The following is a 21,316-nucleotide window of genomic DNA, read 5'->3' on the forward strand; positions in this document are numbered from 1 at the left end:
ACTCACTTGGTTTTTTAATGTTATAGGGAATCCCTTTTGAAATAAAAAATAAAAGTGGTATAAAGCTGATACCTTTATTGGCTAACTAATATAATCATAGCAAGCTTTCAGAACATTTTAGTTTCAAACTGTTTTATAAATATGCCCCTTAAAATGTAATTTTCTTCTGCCAAAAAACCCCACAAAAAGCTTAAATACAAACAACAGACTCCAACCTATACATAATAGACTTTTAAATTAATGCAAAACTTGACATTCATTGAGATTGTTATCCATTAACATCCTGAATGGAGATTAACTTGTACAGTACTTTATAATTAAACCAAGAGATTAAGTGATTTTTCTTTAACAATTTATATAATCACTGGTTCATTTATAGGACAATAGCATGATCATTGTGAACATCAATATGCTATGGTCTTGATCAAGAATGATATGAAGTCACAATTCTAGAGACTGGATGTTTGCCCTATTAATTATGAGACCACAGAATTAGACTGTATATATGTGTGTGAGCAACTGTGTAGTGACCAGAGTTGGGAGAGCCCACTTGACAACTTTTTCTCCAGTTATAGTTGCATCCGCTTGTGTGGTCACTGCTTCTTTTTGGATTCTTTTGTCTCCTTTTTGAATTACTCATTATACCTGTTCTGTTGTACCCAACTGATTACTCTCCATCCTAACTGCTCTCTCCACTTCTACATTTGTGGTATGCCCACCATCTGTCTACTTCCTTACTCCCAATTCACCCTCCTTGTACGTCTCCCTTAGGAACAAATCAGTTATATAGGGTTATAAGAGATACTTCTATACAAGGTCACAAAACACCTTAGGACTTGCAGTTGCAGTCCCCACAATTTCCCCAAATTCAGTTGCATGTAAAACCACTCCCATTCTGACTCAAGTGTTGCCGCACCTATTGACATGGGGGGGGGACCCTGGAGCTACCACCACCTGCTAGGTGCAGGGTTCCCTTCAAACCCAGTGTCAATAGGTGCAGCACACTTGTACCTAAAAATTCAGGTGCAGATGTCACAGGGCAAACACCAGCAATTACATCAGGCAGACTTCTGCACAGTCGTCCGATTTGTGATGAAATGTGCGTGCTGTTATGGTATTTTTGTCGAATGGATTGCAAATGTTGTAGGAACAGCAAAATTGTGCCAACTGCCTCTTGTGACCACAATGATGACCACAATGCTGGTGGTGATCTCTGCGCTTCACCCTGACAATGGGCAAGTAGAAACATTCATATAGATCACTGTTTTGGTGCTTTGTACATAGGTAAAGTTCAAAATGCATTTTAGTTACACTTTTTGAAAATGTCACTCAATGTGTGATTGCTTCACAAAGAGCATCCCACATGAGTATAGACTGGGCACCTCTGGCCTAGGATATGCAGCTATTGTGCTTACAGGGAACGAGGACCAGCCAACTGCATGGACTACAGCAGGGTCCCCAACGTTTTTTTTTTTTTTTACCCGTGAGTCACATTCAAATGTAAACAGAGTTGAGGGGCAACACAAGCATGAGATGTCCTGGGGGTGCCCAATAAGTGCTGTGATTGGCTATTTGGTAGCCCCTATGTGGACTGGCAGCCTATAGGAGGCTCTGTTTGGCATTACATCTGGTTTTTATGCAACCAAAACTTACCTCAAAGCCTGGAATTCAAAAATAAGCACCTGCTTTGAGGCCACTGGGAGCAACATGCAAGAGGTTGGAGAGCAACATGCTGCTCCTGTGCCACTGGTTGGGGAACACTGCACTAGAGGATCAACTAAAGGCTGAACCTAATAGAAGATCTCCTGGCATCCCGATAACAGTCCAACCTTGTGTGATACCTAGATCAATCCCTCACACAGCCTGATTGTTGGCATGCGACCTTCTGTTTTATACAATCAAGTCTGCATCTGCATTTTATTTACAGCAACACAGCTTCAACTGACCCAGATAAAAAACTCTTTTCATAACAGGGCTATGATTTTTCATCAATCATTAATGCAAATTCTGGGACAAGAAAGGACAAAACAGAGTTTTTTTAAAGGCATGACCTAGAAAATATAGCTATTTATAAGAGCTCTATAATACTACTGCTGCTAAAGTAACAATACTACACTTTAAACATTATGCGTCTCAATACAAGAAACCAAAAATGATTATAACAATGAATTATACATAGCCTGCCTTCAGTTACTATAAAAAGTCACTTAACTTGACCATTACCCTTAACTGGTTACTAGCGCTCAGTGCAGTAAAAATGAGGATACATGCATGCCCGTGATTTGTCCTAAGTTTTAGTGGTGGTTTGAAGTGGTTTTTGTTTACAATTGTTAAGACGCTTAGGAACCTCCCAAGTGGCAGTAAACCATGTGTAAAATATACACTAAAAAAAGAATTAAACCTTATTCCCATGATTTGTAACTGAATAGAGCTATAAAGCCACAAATAAAAACTTATCCCATAGAGACTGCTGACAAGTAAGGAGCCGATTTATCAAAAATCAAGTCAGCTTTCTTTTCTTTAAATACGGCAGGGCCTCCCACATTATTATCATGCCATTGACGGAAACCCCAGATTCTAATTTCATGTATTATTAAAATCATAATTTCTGTGTTTTAGACTGTAAAACCATCACCGTGTTGTTTGTAGGATAGGCATTCAAAGAGCAATCCTCCAGGCAGTTGTAGTAAAAAGGTCTTTATTGAAGTACAAGTATGGATTACAGCCTTACGCGTTCCGTGTTCTCACAACACAGTCATAGGCTATAACTAGAGTTGCCACCTTTTCTGGAAAAAAAATACCAGCCTTCCTATATATTTATTTTTTTTCCCTATTAATAACATTGGGATCAGCCATCATTTTTACTGGCCAGGACGGTAAAATACTGGCCAGGTGGCAACCCTAGCTATAACTAAGGGGCAGATTTATCAAGGGTCAAATTTCGAGTTAACGGGAGTTATTTAAAACTCTCGTGAACTTGAAATTCTTATTCTTTTTAAAAATCAAATTTTACGAACTCGGGTGAATAGGATCGACCACCAAACTCGAATCGAATTTGATTTAGATTCGAGTTTTTAAAACTCGGATGTCAGGAAGGCTGCAAACAACTCCAAATTGATCCCAGTGGTTTTATTTTATTATTTCAGTAATCATACGGTTATTCTGCACGGAACATAAATAAATAACTTTTTTGCTTCATAATTTATGATTCTAGAAAGTAACACAATAGGACTAATGTTTTACAGAAAGCATATTTATTTTATTGAAAGGAAATATAACAAATCACGATCAAATACATATTTGCCCCTGTGAGGCACTAAGCATTTGTTGCTAAGAACATTACTCACACCTATAACTTAAAAAATTCACCTCCTGAAAAAAACACTTGGGGGCACATTTACTAAGGGTTGAATATCGAGGGTTAATAAACCCTCGAATTCGACCTTCGAATTAAAATGCTTCGAATTCGAAGGATTTAGCGCAAATGCTACGATCGAAGTAAAAAATGTTCGAACGATAAAACTCTTTGCATCAAACGATTCGAAGGATTTTAATTGATCGATTGAAGGATTTTTCTTTGATCAAAAAAAGCTTAGAAAATTGATGGGGAAGGTCCCCATAGGCTAACATTGTACCTCGGTAGGTTTAAACTGCCAAAGTAGGTAGTCGAAGTTTTTTTTTAAAGAGACAGTATTTCGACTATTGAATGGTTGAACGATTTTTAGTTCGAATCGAAGTTGAAGGTCGTAGTAGCCTATTCGATGGTCGAAGTACCCAAAAAAAAACTTCGAAATTCAAAGTTTTTTTCATTCGAATCCTACACTCGAGCTTAGTTAATGTGCCCCTTGATGTGTCTGCCATTTGGTTTCCCCCTCCTTATACATGGAAATCGTATGGTTTTATAACAGGACTAGGACTGTCATTTGGATATGTTGTTAAGTTCTTCAATATGATTACAAGGGTTGTGCCATTTCTAAGGAGACAATTCTATTATTCTAGTTTCCTGTTCACCTGGCTGAACCGTATAATAGACACAGGCCACTGATTTGTGCTGAAGACATAACAAGTGGTGTTTTAAAGAACAAAATGTTAATATGAACAATCCCCAGACATGACAGAGCATTTTAAATGGGTTATTCACCTTTAAGTTAACTTTTAGTAGGATGTAAAGAGTGATATGCTGAGACAATTTGCAATTGGTTTACCTTTTTTATAATTTGTGGTTTTTGAGTTATTTAGTTTTTTATTCAGCAGCTCTCCAGTTTGCAATTTCAGCAATCTGGTTGCTAGGGTCCTAATTACCCTAGCAACCACACATTCACTGGAAAGAGGGACTGGAATATGAATGAGAGGAGAAGAGTAATAAAAAGTAGCCATAACAATAAATGTAAATGTGTAGCTTTACAAAGCATCTGTTTTTAAGATGGGGTTAGCGACTCCCATTTAAAAGCTGAAACGAGTCAGACACAGAAGGCAAATAATTAAAAAACGATAAAATAAAAATATTGAAGGCCAATTGAAAAGTTGCTTGGCCCCGTTTAGGAACCCTCCTCTGCCCCCCTTTCACCCCCACCAGCTGGTACCTTCCCATCTCTTTATGTGCACAATCGCTGGTGGTTTTTTTTGGCAGTACCCTACCGGCCTAGTCCGACCCTGATCAATACCCATTATTTTCAGCTTCATCATTATGACTTATCTTTTGTATTCAGTTTTCATCGCATTATTAAACAAACAGTAATGATTTTTATTTTTCATGGAGGACTGAATGATTAAAGCCTGACTGTGCACATGGGGTTCATGAGACGTCCAAGTCAGCAAAACTTGTGTGGTTATAGTTCACATAGAATGGACTTATAAAAAACTGTTTTAGTTGTAAGTTGGCATGGCCTGGAAACACACTGGGCATGACCTATAATATCTCAGTTGAAAATACTGGGAGGTGAATACTCTTGCTCGACGTCTTCTTCTTTTTGCTCTAAACTACAACTAGATACATCTGATGTTTGAATTTGCTAGCTGTAAATTCCGGTGTTTGCCGTGGAAGGAAGAGGACTGAGAATTGAAGCCCCTTGTATAGTTAATGTAGTTGTGCTTTGGTAAAATCCTTAAATAAGGAAATAAAGTGCTGGATCCCTGAGTAACCATACATTGTTATGTAACTGTAGTACAATGGAAATGTTGCTTACCAAGGTAAATAGCTGTTTATTATCATACTGATCTTTCCCATATATTTATATGCATGTATTGTTATATTGTGAGGAGCCGCATATATTGTTATATTCTGAGGATTGTGTGTCATTTGTCAGCCCAATTTTAACATGGTTGAAGCTTTAAGAACTAGTAGAATCCTAAATGTAAATAATACAAAATCTTTATTTTACATTATGTATAAAACAAAAGCCTTACACGTTTCGTGTCCCCAAGGACACTTGGCCTATGATTAAGTGTCCTTGGAGGACACAATAGGATTTTGTTTTATACATAATGTAAAATAAAGATTTTGTATTATTTAAATTTTATGATTAAGGGGCTGATTCACTAACTTCGAGTGAAGGGTTCGAAGTAAAAAAACGTTGAATTTCAAGGTTTTTTTTGGGCTACTTCGACCTTCGACTACGACTTCGAATCGAAGGATTTGTAGTAAAAATCGTTCGACTATTCGACCATTCGATAGTCGAAGTACTGTCTCTTTTAAAAAAACTTCGACCCCCTAGTTCGCCATCTAAAAGCTACCGAAGTCAATGTTAGCCTATGGGGAAGGTCCCCATAGGCTTGCCTAACTTTTTTTGATCGAAGGATATTCCTTCGGTCATTGGATTAAAATCCTTCGAATCGTTCGATTCGAAGGATTTAATCGTTCGATCGAAGGAATTATCCTTCAATCGTTCGATCAAACAATCTGCGCTAAATCCTTCGACTTCGATATCCGAAGTCGAAGGATTTTAATTCCTAGTCGAACATCGAGGGTTAACTAACCCTCGATATTCGACCCTTAGTGAATCGGCCCCAAAGTGTCCTTAGGGGACACGAAACGCGTAAGGCTTTTGTTTTATACATAATGTAAAATAAAGATTTTGTAACATTTAAATTTTGGACTCCTGGATTTTACTAACTCATTGAGGTGCCTGCCTGAAATTGAAGTTTTCGTGTATTGCTTCCCTTTGCAGAAGGTCTGGGGAATGAGCGCCCGGACCCACCGTGGAAAGTGCTAAGCTTTTCCTACAATTCAATAGATCCTTGCTTCTTATGTGTTAAAGTTATGAAGCTTTAAGAAAACAGCAAATACTGCTGGTTACTTCTCTACCCTGACATTTTTAGAGAAACGGGTCTCATCAAACCTTTGATTGAATGATCGCCCTTCCTGAAAATATTAGCAGTGAGATATAAGGGCTCATTTATGAGCTGTAGCCGCTGTGCAAAAATGGCTGCAGTCACTGTGAGAATGGATGACATTCATGAAATGTACTTGTGTCTAAAGTTGTTCCTTGAATGTCCACCTAGTTGCACTTAGCAATCCTGTGTTAGTCGCGCCCCAGTTCCAAAGTATGCAACAGTGGTTCTGTTAACACTGGGGGACCCAAGGTTCCTACAATGGGCTTGTATCAATAGCTACCGGGCCACTGCAGTGAAAGAATCGAACGCAGTTGCCTTTTTGATGCACCAGAAATGACCAAATTCCACCCCTGAAACTTTTCAGCACAATCATGTCTAATTATTGTAAATGCGCAAGTGATTGTACTTGTGGACTTTTTGACCGTAATTGAGTCAAGTGTAGGGTTGTCACACGTCTGGATTTCACCCAGACAGCCCAGTTTTTGAAAGGCAAAAAGTGCCTGTCCAGATTTTCAAATTAGGATATCCGGACAGGACATTAAAGTTAATGGCATGGCGATCAGCCAATCTCTGATTGCCATGTCATCAGCCCTACCCCCACATCACCGGCCCTTGACAAGACCTCATCTGCCCCCCCAGCCTGATTTCCAAGTACTAAAAAGGTGGCAACCCTAGTCAGGGGCATCTGGACTTTGTGGTCTCAGGTATGGGGGGAAAAAAGCTGCATTTTGGATTAAAACAAATCAGACAAAAAAAAAAAACATTTTTGTTGTATCCAAAATTACACATTAGACACTGCACTTGCCGTTGTAAAAGCCTTATAGCCAAGATATAAAACTTAATAGTCTACATTTTGCCATCATTAATAGACTGTATAACCACAGAACATTTGGGGGCCTTCAATGAATTGCTGCATATGGGAGTCTTTTTTCCTTAAAAATATAATGTTGTGGAAAAAATTCCAGGAATTTTCTCAAACCTCCCAAGTTTTCGACAAGAGAAATATGTGACATAAGTGCAGCAACTCGCATTATTTATAATTCTCATCCCTAACAATCAAAATATGCCCTATAAGGTATAGCTTCACTTGTTTGGCCAGTTTGACGACCATTATTGTGGGCAGGGATTTTTGTGTGACGTTAAAGAAAATTCTTCCATGCATTCCAAAAGTAAGCAGGCGTATTGTTTGGTGAAGGCATTCAACACAAACTTTACCAGGACTTATACAGTATATGCTGAGGTATTCAACAATTTAATGGAGAATTCCTCCTCTGACATATGAGTTGGAGTTGTCATATTTCCAAGTATGATTTGTGCATGCACTAAATGTCCTCTTCCTTATTTATCTATTGCCAAATCCGGCATAAAAATTGTGGCCAGAGGGGGCCCAAATGCACAGCTTGCACCCCAGCCTGGGAACTACTAGTTCCATTACTAAGACTTCACTTTAATGTTCAATATATTTTAAGTCCTTGAGTTGTTCATTTATCTTCCATATTTTCGAATTGCTCCTTTGCACTGTACTCATCCTGGAATTTTGATATACAGCGATGCTTGTACTGGGTTCGGGAAACCCATTATCCAGAAAGCTCCAAATTAAGGAAAGTCTGTCTCTTATAAACTCAATTTTATCCAAATAATTCACATTTTTAAAAATGATTTCATTTTTCTGTGTAATAATAAAACAGTACCTTGTACTTGATCCCAACTAAAATATAATTAATTCTTACAGAACAATCCTATTGGATATATTTAATCGTTGTCGTAACTAGATATTACTGGACCCCATGGCTAATTATTTTTCAGTCCCCCAAAATGTCTAGAGGTTGACCTGTTTTACCAATATTTATTGAAACTGTATATGAATTAGGGCTTCATTAGGGCCACAGGGTCTGCTTACCCTGTAGTTACACCCCTGTATTTAATGTTTAAATGTTTTTTTTAGTGGACTTAAGGTATGAAGATCCAAATTACTGAAAGATCCATTATCAAGAAAACCCTAGCTCCCAAGAATTCTGGATAACAGGTCCCATACCTGTACCAGCAATTTGTATGTATACATCTATGGAATCTAATTCAGTTTTACAGCCATAACTTCATGATCCTGTTGTGATATTTACTTTCCAGGTTGTACAGGTATGGAAGTTTTCTGGATGAGGGCTCCTTCCATAGTTTGAAACCTTATACCTTAAGTATGCTAAAAATTATTTAAATTGTAATTAAACGCAAAAGGATTTTTTTCCCACCAGTAAGGATTAATTATATCTTAGTTGGGATGAAGTAAAATGTACTGTTTTATTAAAACAGAGAAAAATAACAGGTTTTCATATTTTGAATTTAATTAAATTGGAGTCTATAGGAGACAACCGTCCCATATTTCAGAGCTTTCTGGATAGCTGGTTTCCAGATAATGGACCCTACACCCATACAACACTATCCATTTCACCAATGAGTTTGCTAAGTGCAAAAAAGTTAAATCGTGTCTATGGTTGTGAAGCCTATATTTACTGTAGCGGGAGAGGGTTAAGGGAAAATAATATATGATATACGCTATTTCTAAACAAGCACAGTTTCCTTTTAATGGTAATGCAACAAATTTGGAAACTGGACGAAGCCACATAAATACTTGTGCATATTTATCTATGTATAATTATTTTTTAGAGGGGATACATGAATTCCTTTCCTTGACACAAAACATGGGATGGTATTCACAGAATTTGGCAAGCAAATAAAGTCAAACCATATATACATTCAAATCTATTAATAGCATAAACTGCATACAATGTGGGAGAAAACAAGTTGTAAAATTAGGTTTTTATTTTGTGTTTTCACATTTCATCACTAAATTATGATCCCCGCAGATGGGGCTGAACAGCCACCAGTACATATATATTTTTAGTTTAATGCAATAATTATTCAATATAAGAATTTGAATAATTAAGGTTCCTACACAAAATGGTTAATCCATATGGACTTCTCTAGTTCCCTGTGATGCAGTGCTGCAAAATATTTTTTATATTATTCTGCTTGCCAAAAGTGTGTCATGTAAAGATTGCATAGCTAAAGAGACATGTGAAATCCTGCAGTGTATCTAGAAAAATGGCGCTTCTTATATATGCATGTATACAGAACTCAAAAGGAAGCCATTATTGAATTTGTAATCAACTAAAATTATAACAACAAATTATAATGTGTTACCATTGCATTGCATTGGTATGTGTCCCCTTACAGCTGTTTGAAGAAAAGCAGAAAAAAAGACTGGGTGACAGTTGATTTATTCCATATTAAAACAAAATCTGTTTTATGGATGGAACCAGCATATTCAACATTGCTTGTTTCTGTTCCCTATGCCAGCAAGTTCTAAAGCATTCTACAGTGCACTGCACAAAATATGTGTCCGTATATGAATATATTTGCATGAAGACTCGAACACGCACTTACACATATTTAGAAGCTGCACCTGTGAGGCACATACATTTCCAATCCTGCAGAGAGAAAAAAAGTTCTTCCAGGGACAGTTTCAGTGAGTCCTGCTTGCTATTACACGCACAGCTTGCTGGCAATAGTCATGAGGACCTTCAGGATGGGCATGAAGCCAGAGACCTCACTGAAGTTGCTGCTACTGACTACCTGTGTGTGTACAACCAGCCCTTGCTGGTAATTGCGGCTCTCCATACAACGAGCAATTTCATGAAGCCCGGCCAGAATGTGAGGGGATAGCTGTGGAAAGGTAAAAAAAACAGCATGAAATGGAGAAATAACCTACTGTGCAATACAGGCTAACTGAAGGGTGCTGAATAATGAGAGACAGCTAAGAGAAACATGAGAAGACTATTTATAAGGGTAAGTAAATTAAAGGGATACGGTCATGGGAAAAAAAATTTTTTCAAAATGAATCAGTTAATAGTGCTGCTCCAGCAGAATGCTGCACTGAAATTCATTTCTCAAAAGAGCAAACAGATTTTTTTATATTCAATTTTGAAATCTGACATGGGGATAGACATTTTGCCAATTTCCCAGCTGCCCCAAGTCATGTGACTTGTGCTCTGATAAACTTCAATCACTCTTTACTGCTGTACTGCAAGTTGGAGTGATATCACCCCCTCCCTATTCCCCCCAGCAGCCAAACAAAAGAACAATGGGAAGGTAACCAGATAACAGCTCCCTAACACAAGATAACAGCTGCCTGGTAGATCTAAGAACAACACTCAAAAACCCATGTCCCACAAAGACACATTCAGTTACATTGAGAAGGAAAAACAGCAGCCTGCCAGAAAGCAGTTCTCTCCTAAAGTGAAGGCACAAGTCACATGACCAGGGGCAGCTGGGAAATTGACAAAATGTCTAGCCCCATGTCAGATTTCAAAATTGAATATAAAAAAATCTGTTTTCTCTTTTGAGAAATGGATTTCAGTGCAGAATTCTGCTGGAGCAGCACTATTAACTGATTCATTTTGAAATTTTTTTTTTCCCATGACTGTATCCCTTTAAGATACAGTGGAACCTCAATTTTACATCCCCTGATTTTAAATTTGTATATAATGTTAATCTGAGATGTGAAAAATAGCATTGCTAGGAATGTTGCATGTTTAAGACAGTTATGGACAACCTACAGCCTTCCCGATGTTGTAATACTTGGAGGCACGTTTATTAAAGGTTGAATTTCGAATTCATGTGTTTTTTCAAACTCCCATAAATTAGATTTTACTCCAAATTCAAATATTCGATTATTTATTAATAAAATTGCATATTTAAAACTCGGACCAATTTTACCGGCTCGAAAACTTGGATCGAATTCAACCAAACTGGATTCAAGTTTTTTTCTTTGAAAAAAAAACTCAACTGTAAGTAAGGCTACAAACATTGATCCCTGGACCTCTCCTATAGAATTATACAGTAATTCAGCAGATTTTTGGTGGCGAATAGTCGAATTCTAATTCTTAAAGGCCCAGAGTATGATAAATCTCAAAAATCGAATTTTGGATAATTCCCTAGTCAAATTTGACCATAAAAGAAAATTCGAATTTTCAATTTGACCCTTAATAAATCTGCCCCCTAAACTCCGAGCTTCTCCTAAAAGAATGTGAGAGCTGCCACTCTGCAAAGTCTGGGGACCAAAGGTTTCTCCAGCATGATTTGTTTTTGTATGCTTGATATGTAATGCCATAGACAGCCCCTTCCTGATTCTTTTTCTCATGGCTGTGATCAAGCCACATTTGGGGTTTCCTTTTACAATGTGGTTTACAGGATGAGCGTAGCTACAGAGGAATCAGACCCAGCGGCTGCAGTGGGACCCAGGGGGTATAGGGGGCCCCATGAGGCCCTAATTAATGAGTGATTTCTACATATATTGGTTCAACAGGACGACCTCTGGATATTTTGGGGCCCTAAAGTTAATTTGCTATGGGGCCCAGTAACATCTAGTTACACCACTGGTAAAATGGTTGTGATTTGCAGAATCAATAGGGTTGAGGGTTGTAAATTGAAATAGGTGGACATGGGTTGCAGACATTGGTTGTACCCTATATTACAGAAGGAACCTCAACACAGTGGAATCCTTTGTCTCACGGTCCCACCCATGGAGTTAGATTCCTGGTTAAAGTTCTCTCACAAAGCAGCAAAATGACTTTTTAATCATCATTATCTTTGCATTTGCATAGACTACAATTACAGAGATATAATACTCTGACTCCTATTACATTTTCATTCTATGATAACTACAGTATGAAAATATGCTCTCTGGGTTTCCATACTGCTCTTACGCACAGGCACAATAAAAAATTAGGGTAACAGATAATTCTGCAGGACTGCTATAGCTTTTCCAGCAGAGTGTGACAAAGATCCTTCCTTGGCTGTAGGTACCCAGAGATGTCAGTACCACCAGATAGGAAGAGAAGTTGAAAATCCCTGTTTAGAGTTAACATATACACATCCCATGAATGGAAGAATACTATTGTACATGGACACAGATCTGAGCACAGATCACAGTCTGAGCAGCTGTTGAGAAGCTAAGCTTAGGGGTTGTCACAAATTTAAAAGCAGAAAATGAGGTTAATCTGTAATATAAAATGATTATTAAATTTTGGTGCTAAATCTTATATCTTAATCAATCTTATATGTAACGTTTCTATTCTGTGTATACAATATATTATGAGTGGGTCCCTAAGCTTAGTAAGTGACATTAGCCCAGAGTATGTGCAGTGAATCAGCAGAAAAGAAGATGGGGAGCTACTGGGGCATCTTTGGAGACACAGATCTTCACTGCTAAAGGACTGTGGTTGCCTTGGGCTGGTACAGAAGACCAAAACATAATGTACAACATTTCTAGCCTACTTCTTTAGTTAGGCTTTAGTTAGGTGGATGTAAACCCTCAAATTAAGTAAAGATTATCCATGTTTTTTACTAATTGTGTAAAAGTAGATGTGCTTGAAATGAATACAACTTCTGCTGGAGCCTGTTTTAAATGAACAATTTGAATTCACTGATTCTCTTTGATTAAAAAAAACTGATTTAGCAAAGGATGTAAAAAATCTGATTGTCCGCAGTGGTTAAAAAAGTGACAGAAAAAACACAGACGATCCCTTCTATCAGTTAGGAATCATAACATATACGGAAGAAAGTACAGATAAATATACTTACATTGTTTTCTCTAAGCTTGTCATATAAACACTCCAACCTCTGGAGAGCATCTTCTAACTTCCTCTTAGTTTTCTGTGGACAGAAGATACATGATGTAGGTGCTGCTATTTAAATATATTACCCAATTCAGTGGTAGATTACGATCTGAATGATATTCTGCTGAAAACTTTTATCAGATAATCATGCATTTGTGTTGAAGCATTTAATGAAAAAATGAAGCATTTTGATGAAAAAAAAATTATGCATCCACTTCCTTTGTTTCAATGCTCTTTATTCCTGGTTATACAGATATGGGATCCGTTATCCGGAAACCCATTATACAGAAAGTTCCGAATTACGGAAAGGCTGCCTCCCATAGACTCCATTGTAATCAAATAATCCAAATTTCTGAAAATGATTTTCTTTTTCTCTGTAATAATAATAGAGTGTATTTCATCCAAACTAAGATACAGTATAATCAATCCTTATTGGAAGCAGAATCAGCTTATTGGGTTTGTTTAACGTTTACATGATTTACTATTAGACTAAGGGTATGGAGATCCAAATTACAAACAAGATCCGTTATCCAGAAAACCCGAGCATTCTGGATAACAGGTCCCATACCTGTACTAGGTTCCAGGAGAGAAGATAACTAGAGAAGAAAATTACAGTACAGGTATGGGACCTATTATCCAGAATGCTCGGGATCTGGGGTTTTCCGGATAACAGATCTTTCTGTAATTAGGATCTCCACACCGTAAGTCTATTAGAAAATCATGTATGCATTAAATACACCCAATAGGCTGGTTTTGCTTCCAATAAGGATTAATTATATCTTAGTTGGGATTAATTATAAGGTACTGGTTTATTATTACAGAAAATCATTTTTAAAAATTTGGATTATTTGGATTTGGATTGAGTCTATGGGAGATGGACTTTCCGCAATTCGGAGCTTTGTTGATATTGGGTTTTCAGATAACAGATCCCATACCTGTATTCAAAACCAGTGTGTTTAAATCCAGGGAAATGTTTTATTGTTTATACACTTTTATGTTAACTAATTTCAGCCCATTTACCTTACACAGTGAATGAATTCTTATATATTAGACACTGGCTCAGCATTATGCTCATAACTTTGTACTGAGGTCCTTTTAAATAAATTATGGAAAAATGTAAAGTCTCTTTAAAGCAGCATGTCTTCATCAGTTCAAATGACCGTTAAAATAAATAAATAAATAAAGTTCCCCCTCACTGTGCATTTATAGTTTTATACTTACGGGGTCTGATGCTACAGCTGAACACCTGTGCACTAAGCCATCAAAAGAATTTTGCAGGGGCTGATGCTCTGAAGGCATTTCTTTTTTCTCTACCTTTTCCACTGGCAGCCGGTGCATCCTCTGGCACAGAAAAATTGGTAAGATAGATTTGATATATAAAAATCAGGGAAAGAAACATTTCTGTTGACATTGTAGTTATATAAATAGGTCAAGTTGGGGAAATCATTTGATCAGTAAACAGTCGCTTCTCTATATAGACGCGCAATCGTTTCTTCTTAGTCATTTAGGGAACAGCTACCTGGCAGCATCCATTGTTGGGCAGTGGCAATCTTTCTGCGCAACGTGCACAGAGCATAATATAAATACTTCATAATGCAGCCTTTTTAAATATGCAGCCTGGGAAATAATCATTGGTGGACAGTGGAAAACTTCCGCTACTTACTGTGCCCGAGCAATTGTTATGCACAGCGTGCCCTGAGCCTTCTTTGTCACTGCAAGTAGTAGGTGCAACCTCATTTACGATGCACGACTGAGGTCAGGGGGAGTGTTTGGTGCATGCGCATTAGCGAAGAAGAGGAAAAGGAAGCCTGTAATCCTTTGCCAAGATGTCGGCCGTGGTTTACTTAACGAGAGCTAAACATGATACACGATTTACTACTTTTCTATACACATAGGTAAGCTGAAACTATTGCGATTTAAGACATCTAGATGAGAACTTTTGAGGGAGGTAGTTCATATAGTTTGCCTTTCCTTCTCCTTTAAACACAAATCTCTGACATTGACTGTTGATAAAAGTGTCCCTAAGAATATATTAAAAGTTCATTAAAAGATATCTGGCACGGAGGGTAAGGACAATAAGAGTTACGATTATTGTGCAAATATAAGCAGCAGAAGGGAAACGGAGATTCAACACAAACTACACTTTTCCTTCAATTCAGCTTCTCATAAAATTAAGTTTGCCAGAAAAATACAGATAATAACGCCCTTATTGTTTACCACTCTAGACATAGGGTATCCCCTTGAAATTATTTTTTTAACAAAGCAGGAATAATGAGAGCTTCACAATTAAGCAGCTAAAATCAGATGCACACACAAGAATTACTGAAAAAAATGTCATAACATGTGTTTTTTTTAAACACAGTGCAATAAAACACACACTTATAATACCAGCAACTAATGCACAGTAGGGCCCCACAATCTGTTGTGCTCCAAGTAATTTCTGTTTGTGCAGATAGTGAGACCCAAACATCTCACTGGCATGCATTGTTGATTAACCATATCCAATAATTTTTATACCTGCATATTTGTTTCTTTAGGTGCACCAGGGGGAGCCTGATTAAAGTCATAGCCGCTGTTCAGCTGAGGTTGCGATGTCTCTGATTCACTGGGATGGTTCATAACAGGAGCTGTGATTGGTGCTGGAGGAACGACTGGATTAGACTGAAAAATAAAACACATATACATTTATCAAATGTGCACTTATTTATCCACAAAACAACTTCCTTGGTACACATTCAATTCATTCACTTATTGAACTGAAAAAGACTTTTGAAACATTGTTTAAAAAGTAACCAGGTGTTAAGCAAATGCTGCTTTCAATAGCAATTTTTTTTCAGAACCACTTTAGAAAGCAATGAAAAATTGTAATAAATATATATATTGGAACGTTGCTTAGAATTATGCAAACAACCTAACCATATAATGTGTCAGCAGTGCACTGCAAATTGCTGCCATATACTGGAATCAGCCATTAAAGGTGGCCATGGACGTTAAGATTTTTAAAAGATCTTTTTGTTATTGTAGGACCAAGCTTATCCTGAACTGATTGTTTAAATGTACGATTTGTCCATCAACTAAAATGACCACTTCAAGCTATATTGTCTAGATGAAGCTAGGAAAACTGTGGGTAGCTGCCTGATTGGCCATACAAAGAATTGGTCAATGGATAAATTTCACTGTGAAAGATGAAAATTTTCTAACCTGACGATCAGTTTTCTGACCAATGTTTGCCGAAAAATCATTAGATAAACTATCATTTGGTACCCATTAAACTCACGGTAATTTGACGGATTTGTCAGCTCGACCTAAAATTGGTCGTTGGGGAGAGAATAATCTTGGCATCTATGGCCACCTTAAGAGCAGGTGGATTTTGCCAGATTTACAGCAGAAGTGTGTTGTTTGCAGATTAATTTTAATTTGTTGTTCTCATTTCAAAAAGACAATAAAGTATCAGGACATAGCTTACTCCATATACACATTTAATATTTCCATGTTTTGTTTTACACATATAAGTGGGAGCTATAAAACTGGATGAATAAACTTAATAACTGGATAGTGTTAAATAAATAAATATTGAGAAACTGGCCAAACTCAATAGCATGTGATATATTTTAAGTATTTAAGAGATTTGTATCTCTACAGTAACGCTATAATTTCAACGGATTCAGTTTGCTCTCTAGGAGCCTGCATATCTGAAAAGCTACAATACACAATACTGCTGGGTCACAAAACTGAAGGTTAGAACTCCTATGTTAAATATAAACAGGAGTCATGAATGTTGCAATTAAGGAGTGGTAAATTATCTGATTTATAGTAAAAAAGGAGGGAATGGAGGGGAAAAGAAATGTTTTATGGCATCGTTGAGACTGGCTTTATTTTTTTCTGGCTAAACCATGTAGTCAGAAGTGATTCCCTCCAAGAAGGCCACATCAAAAGGAGACAGTTTTAACGAGGATCTAATCCTGTTGTAGTGAGCACAGCCTGCAGCTGATTCCCAGCCAGACCTCCTGAGAAAGCCAAGAGTCTTTTAACTTATGTGCAGTGGGGGAGGATTAAGATCACAGAAAAGGGATGCGCAAAGCAGCACAGACTGGAAAGTTTGCTCAAAATGTTCCCTACCGAGCTGGCCACACATTACTTAACCAATCTTTTTAGAACATATCTGTAATTAAATGTGCTCAGCATTCATTATCTGGATGCTATATATATATTCACATTGGTCTATAGAATAATCTAATGTGTCACAGAACTAACTGAAGGCAGTGCAATATTTTGCTGGTTGACATAAACCTTGAGAATTATTAATGTATAAAGGAAGAGGCAAATCGGCCTACCCACAAAAAGAACAGATTTAGTTTAGAATGCAAAGTAGTACCATGCAGCTGAAAAAGCCTGATCACACATGGGAATAGTCACTCATTTGTGGAGGCTAAAGGTCTAATTGAACTGAGCACTTAGCACAATTACTAAATCACATAGTGACTCAGAGTAGACCAAATGGCAGAGGACAATCTGCAGCCACAGCCTATTGTGAACTCCACCTGCCTGAAAAGGAACATCCCAGTGAGAAATGGTCAGGTCAGCAGGCAATATCAGCCTGGTCATGGTCAGCTCTAGTATCATTGTTGTAACTACCAAACATAACAATATCGTCTTAGAAAATGCACCTTCTGTATTCTACTAAAAGAACACATTTTTCTCACAAAATAAAAACAGGTAAAGAAAGTCCCATAACAAATATGTCCATTTCTTTCTAAGGGTGGTGGGAACACGGGGATTAGTCGCCAATCGAAAAATTATCACTGCTAAGGGGAATAATCTCCCCGAAATGCCTTCCTGCCTGCATGAATGCAAATCGCTGGTAGGGTGGCATACGTATCGTTTCGGTTTTCCAAAGTTGCCTCTTCAGGGGCAACTTCGGAAGATGAAGCGACACCTATGCCATCCCGCTAGCAATTCACATTCTTGCAGATGGGAAGGCATTTCGGGGAGATTAGTCACCCGCAGTAGATTTGTCGGTTGGCGCCTAGTCTATGGGTAAGGGCACATCTGGCGATTCAGAGAGATTTAATCGCCTAGCGACTAATTGCCTCTCCTTTGGGGACGACTAATCTCCCCGAACGGCTTCCCCCAGCTATAATAAAAAATCGACTGCGGCATGGCACACGCGACGCTTCATATTCTGATGTCGCCCAAAGTTGCCTCACGAGGAAACTTCGGAAAACGAAGCGCCACGTGTGCCATGTCTTCCGCCAGCTATAATAAAAAATCGGCTGCGGCATGGCACACGCAACGCTTCATATTCTAAAGTCGCCCGAAATTGCCTCACGAGGAAACTTCGGACAACTTCGGGATACGAAGAGCCACGTGTGCCATGCCGCAGCCGATTTTTCATTATAGCCAGCAGAAGAAGTTCGAGGAGATTTTTCACCCCAAAGAAGAGGCATTTGTTTGCCAGGTGACTAAATCTCCCCGAATCGCCGGGTGTGCCCTTCCCCTATGACTGCAAAGTGTTGCTGTAACATTTATGAAGAACAGAAGTGGAATATAATTGAAATGTATTACCCCATGGTATTCTCTCCTTACCTTATGATCACTTGCTCTCCAGTTGGATCATGTTAGATATACTATTTGCAACTGGTTTACCACAGTGGAATTTCGTTAGTTATATGGTTGCTAGGGTCCAGTTGACCCAAACAACCATGAAGAGGTTTAATTGAGAGACTAGAAGAAACATTAACAATAAAATTGTAGCCTCACAGAGCAACAGTTTTTTTGGCTGCCGGGGTCAGTGACCCCCCATCTGACAACAGGAAATAGGCAGAAGAAAGCAACAAATAATTAAAAAACTATTAAAAATGGAGTCCAATAGAAAGGTTGTTATAATAGGAAAATGTATAACATATTTTATTCTTCCGTTATGGCAATGTGTACTGCAAGACGCATCTGTGATTGGTCAAAAAAAGACAACTGAAGGCCTAAGGAATGTTCAGCCTTCAGCTACTGTTGGACTATAAAGTAATAATAGTATAATTTCAGCAACAACTGGAAGACTGTAAGGTGGACATATGTGCATTGATAAACAAGATCTCACTTTCTTGAATTGTGGGTTTGATGTTTAGTGTGATTTACCTTTTTCCGTTGTATACCAGTTTTGAAACCATGAGGATCACTCCATGCTTCTTGTTCACTCGCTGAAAGATCAAACACAAGGCACAATTATTTGATCATTACTCATACTTCTTCATTTTGTGTAAAAACAGTCCTTAATATTGCAAAATATGAGCTGCATAAGCCCTGATATCAATCTACTGCACATTAATGCCAACTGCATGCAGACAAACTGTGGTTTCATACACAGCCGTTTATAAAAACACACACAGGATTTAGCAGACAATGAATATTTGCTTGTTGAGCTTCATTATGAGATGTAAACACTGTTGTGCCAAAAGGCCTTTCTGCACTAACATGTATGACATGGACATGAGTAAAATGATCACTGCAATTTGGAGGAACTCACCTGAAGGTTTTAAAAATAATTTACTCATTAAAAAAAAACAAGAATTGCATATCTACGTTTACTGGTTTATATTGGAAGGTTTGCAAATGTAAAAAAAAATTGCATGACCATATTGCCATATGACCATATTTCACAGATACGTGGACAATGGGATTCCAGAAAGAGATCCTATACCTGTACTGACAATGATGAGCCGCTATTGTTATGTTGGTTAGTGGCCCCCTGACTGCAGGGGGGGGGGCAGGAGGTATAGGGGTTCAATACAACTTCAATTTTAATAAATATTGGTAAAGCATGTCAACCTCTAGACATTTTGGGGGCCTGAAAAATAATTTGCTGTGGGGCCCAGTTATATCTAATTAAGCCACTAGTAATATTTGAAAACTATTGCTTAAAGACTGTCCTTTCTTGCATTCCTCTCTTAAGAAGTGACAAGAAGGGAATTTACCAAAGGTCCCAGGTTTCAGATGGAGGGCAATACATGTACCAAGTTACACTAAAGCTGGCCATAGACTCAAAGATCCGCTCCCAAACGAGCGGATCTTTTCCCGATATGCCACTAACAGGGATAATTCGAACGTTTGGCCATAAGGCCGAACGATCGAATTACGATACGCCAAGGGAGCCAAAAGCCCCTATACACAGGCAGATAAGCTGTCAAATTGGTCCAAACGACCGATATCGGCAGCTTTATCTGCCCGTGTATGGCCACCTTTATGGTTGACACCTGACCACTATTTTACCGGCTTTGCCGGTAAAAATGGTGGTTGATACCACTGTTATTAATAAGGAAAAAACATCAATATATAGGAAGGCCGGTATTTTTTTTCAGAAAAGGTGGCAACCCTAGTTACACTGGATTACAAAGTATTTGTGTAGTATTTTGCCAATGGATGTCCAACCCACAGCTTTCAGTCACTTGCAGAGCTACAACCCCCAAAATCCCAAAGATTTTTTAGCTGTAGCTTAAAGGGCAAGTCATCCCCAACATAAAGATTAGCCTAATAAAAGAAAACATAATTCTAAGAATCTTTCCAATAAACATTAAAAACAATTTTTTAACAATGTTGCAAAAGTTCCCCAGCAAAGACAGGCCTGTTAATCAGCTGCATTGTCTTACATTTATTCAACAGTCTGAGCCACCAGGGGACAGACAAACATTGATTTCAATAGCAACACATATACAAATAACCTAAAAACCATTGAAAATTTGCAATGAATGAATATTGCAAAGCTGCTTAGAATTATGTTTTATTTTATTAGGCATTCCCTTTAAGAGCAACAACAACATCTAGATGGTGCAGAGAATTCTTCATATATGCCAGGGCCTCACTATATGTTATCAACAACATTTGCAGGTTAGTTAATAGGTTATGTTAATAAAACATGTAGATCATTCTTTTGGAGTACAATTGTTGCCTATTGTCTTAATTTACAGTAGTGCCATAGACAACAAATCCTCAATTTAATTTTGCGGTTTAAATATATTTACACCACATTCAAGTGGTAATTTAAATATTTCCTAATGCTGCTCCTCACCTTTCTTATTGGGTGTCACCTTTCTTATTGGGTGTCTCTTCCATTAGGCAGGGGTTGGGAGAGCGAGCATTTAAGGAGAGAGCCACCTCCCCAAAAAATATTAATTTTTTAAACAAACAATCTGAAATGAGCAAGAGATCATGCTAAATAAAGATAAAAGCAGGTATGGTCTGTCTCCCCCCAAAGGTAACACTTTATTTTTTTCACTTAGGATAGGACTGACGCATGGACACTGCCTTGACGGGGCGCA

General features: G+C 37.9%; 1 protein-coding gene across 4 annotated transcripts in view; it reads right to left on the bottom strand.

The window, feature by feature from the left end:
* Positions 1-9,592: 9,592 nt before the first annotated feature.
* sec31b.L (SEC31 homolog B, COPII coat complex component L homeolog) overlaps positions 9,593-21,316 on the bottom strand; it is a 53,749-nt gene continuing 42,025 nt past the window's right edge. For all 4 annotated transcript variants that reach the window (XM_041568543.1, XM_041568541.1, NM_001094132.1 and 1 more), the window contains 5 exons: positions 19,140-19,201; positions 15,525-15,668; positions 14,229-14,348; positions 12,973-13,044; positions 9,593-10,053 (listed from right to left, as the gene is read on the bottom strand). In XM_041568543.1, the coding sequence (XP_041424477.1) occupies positions 9,874-10,053; positions 12,973-13,044; positions 14,229-14,348; positions 15,525-15,668; positions 19,140-19,201 (578 nt within the window). In that variant the 3' untranslated portion in view covers positions 9,593-9,873. The remainder of the gene's footprint in view (positions 10,054-12,972; positions 13,045-14,228; positions 14,349-15,524; positions 15,669-19,139; positions 19,202-21,316) is intronic.

The sequence above is a fragment of the Xenopus laevis genome, chromosome 7L (assembly GCF_017654675.1).
Source record: "Xenopus laevis strain J_2021 chromosome 7L, Xenopus_laevis_v10.1, whole genome shotgun sequence".
Lineage (NCBI taxonomy): Eukaryota > Metazoa > Chordata > Amphibia > Anura > Pipidae > Xenopus > Xenopus laevis.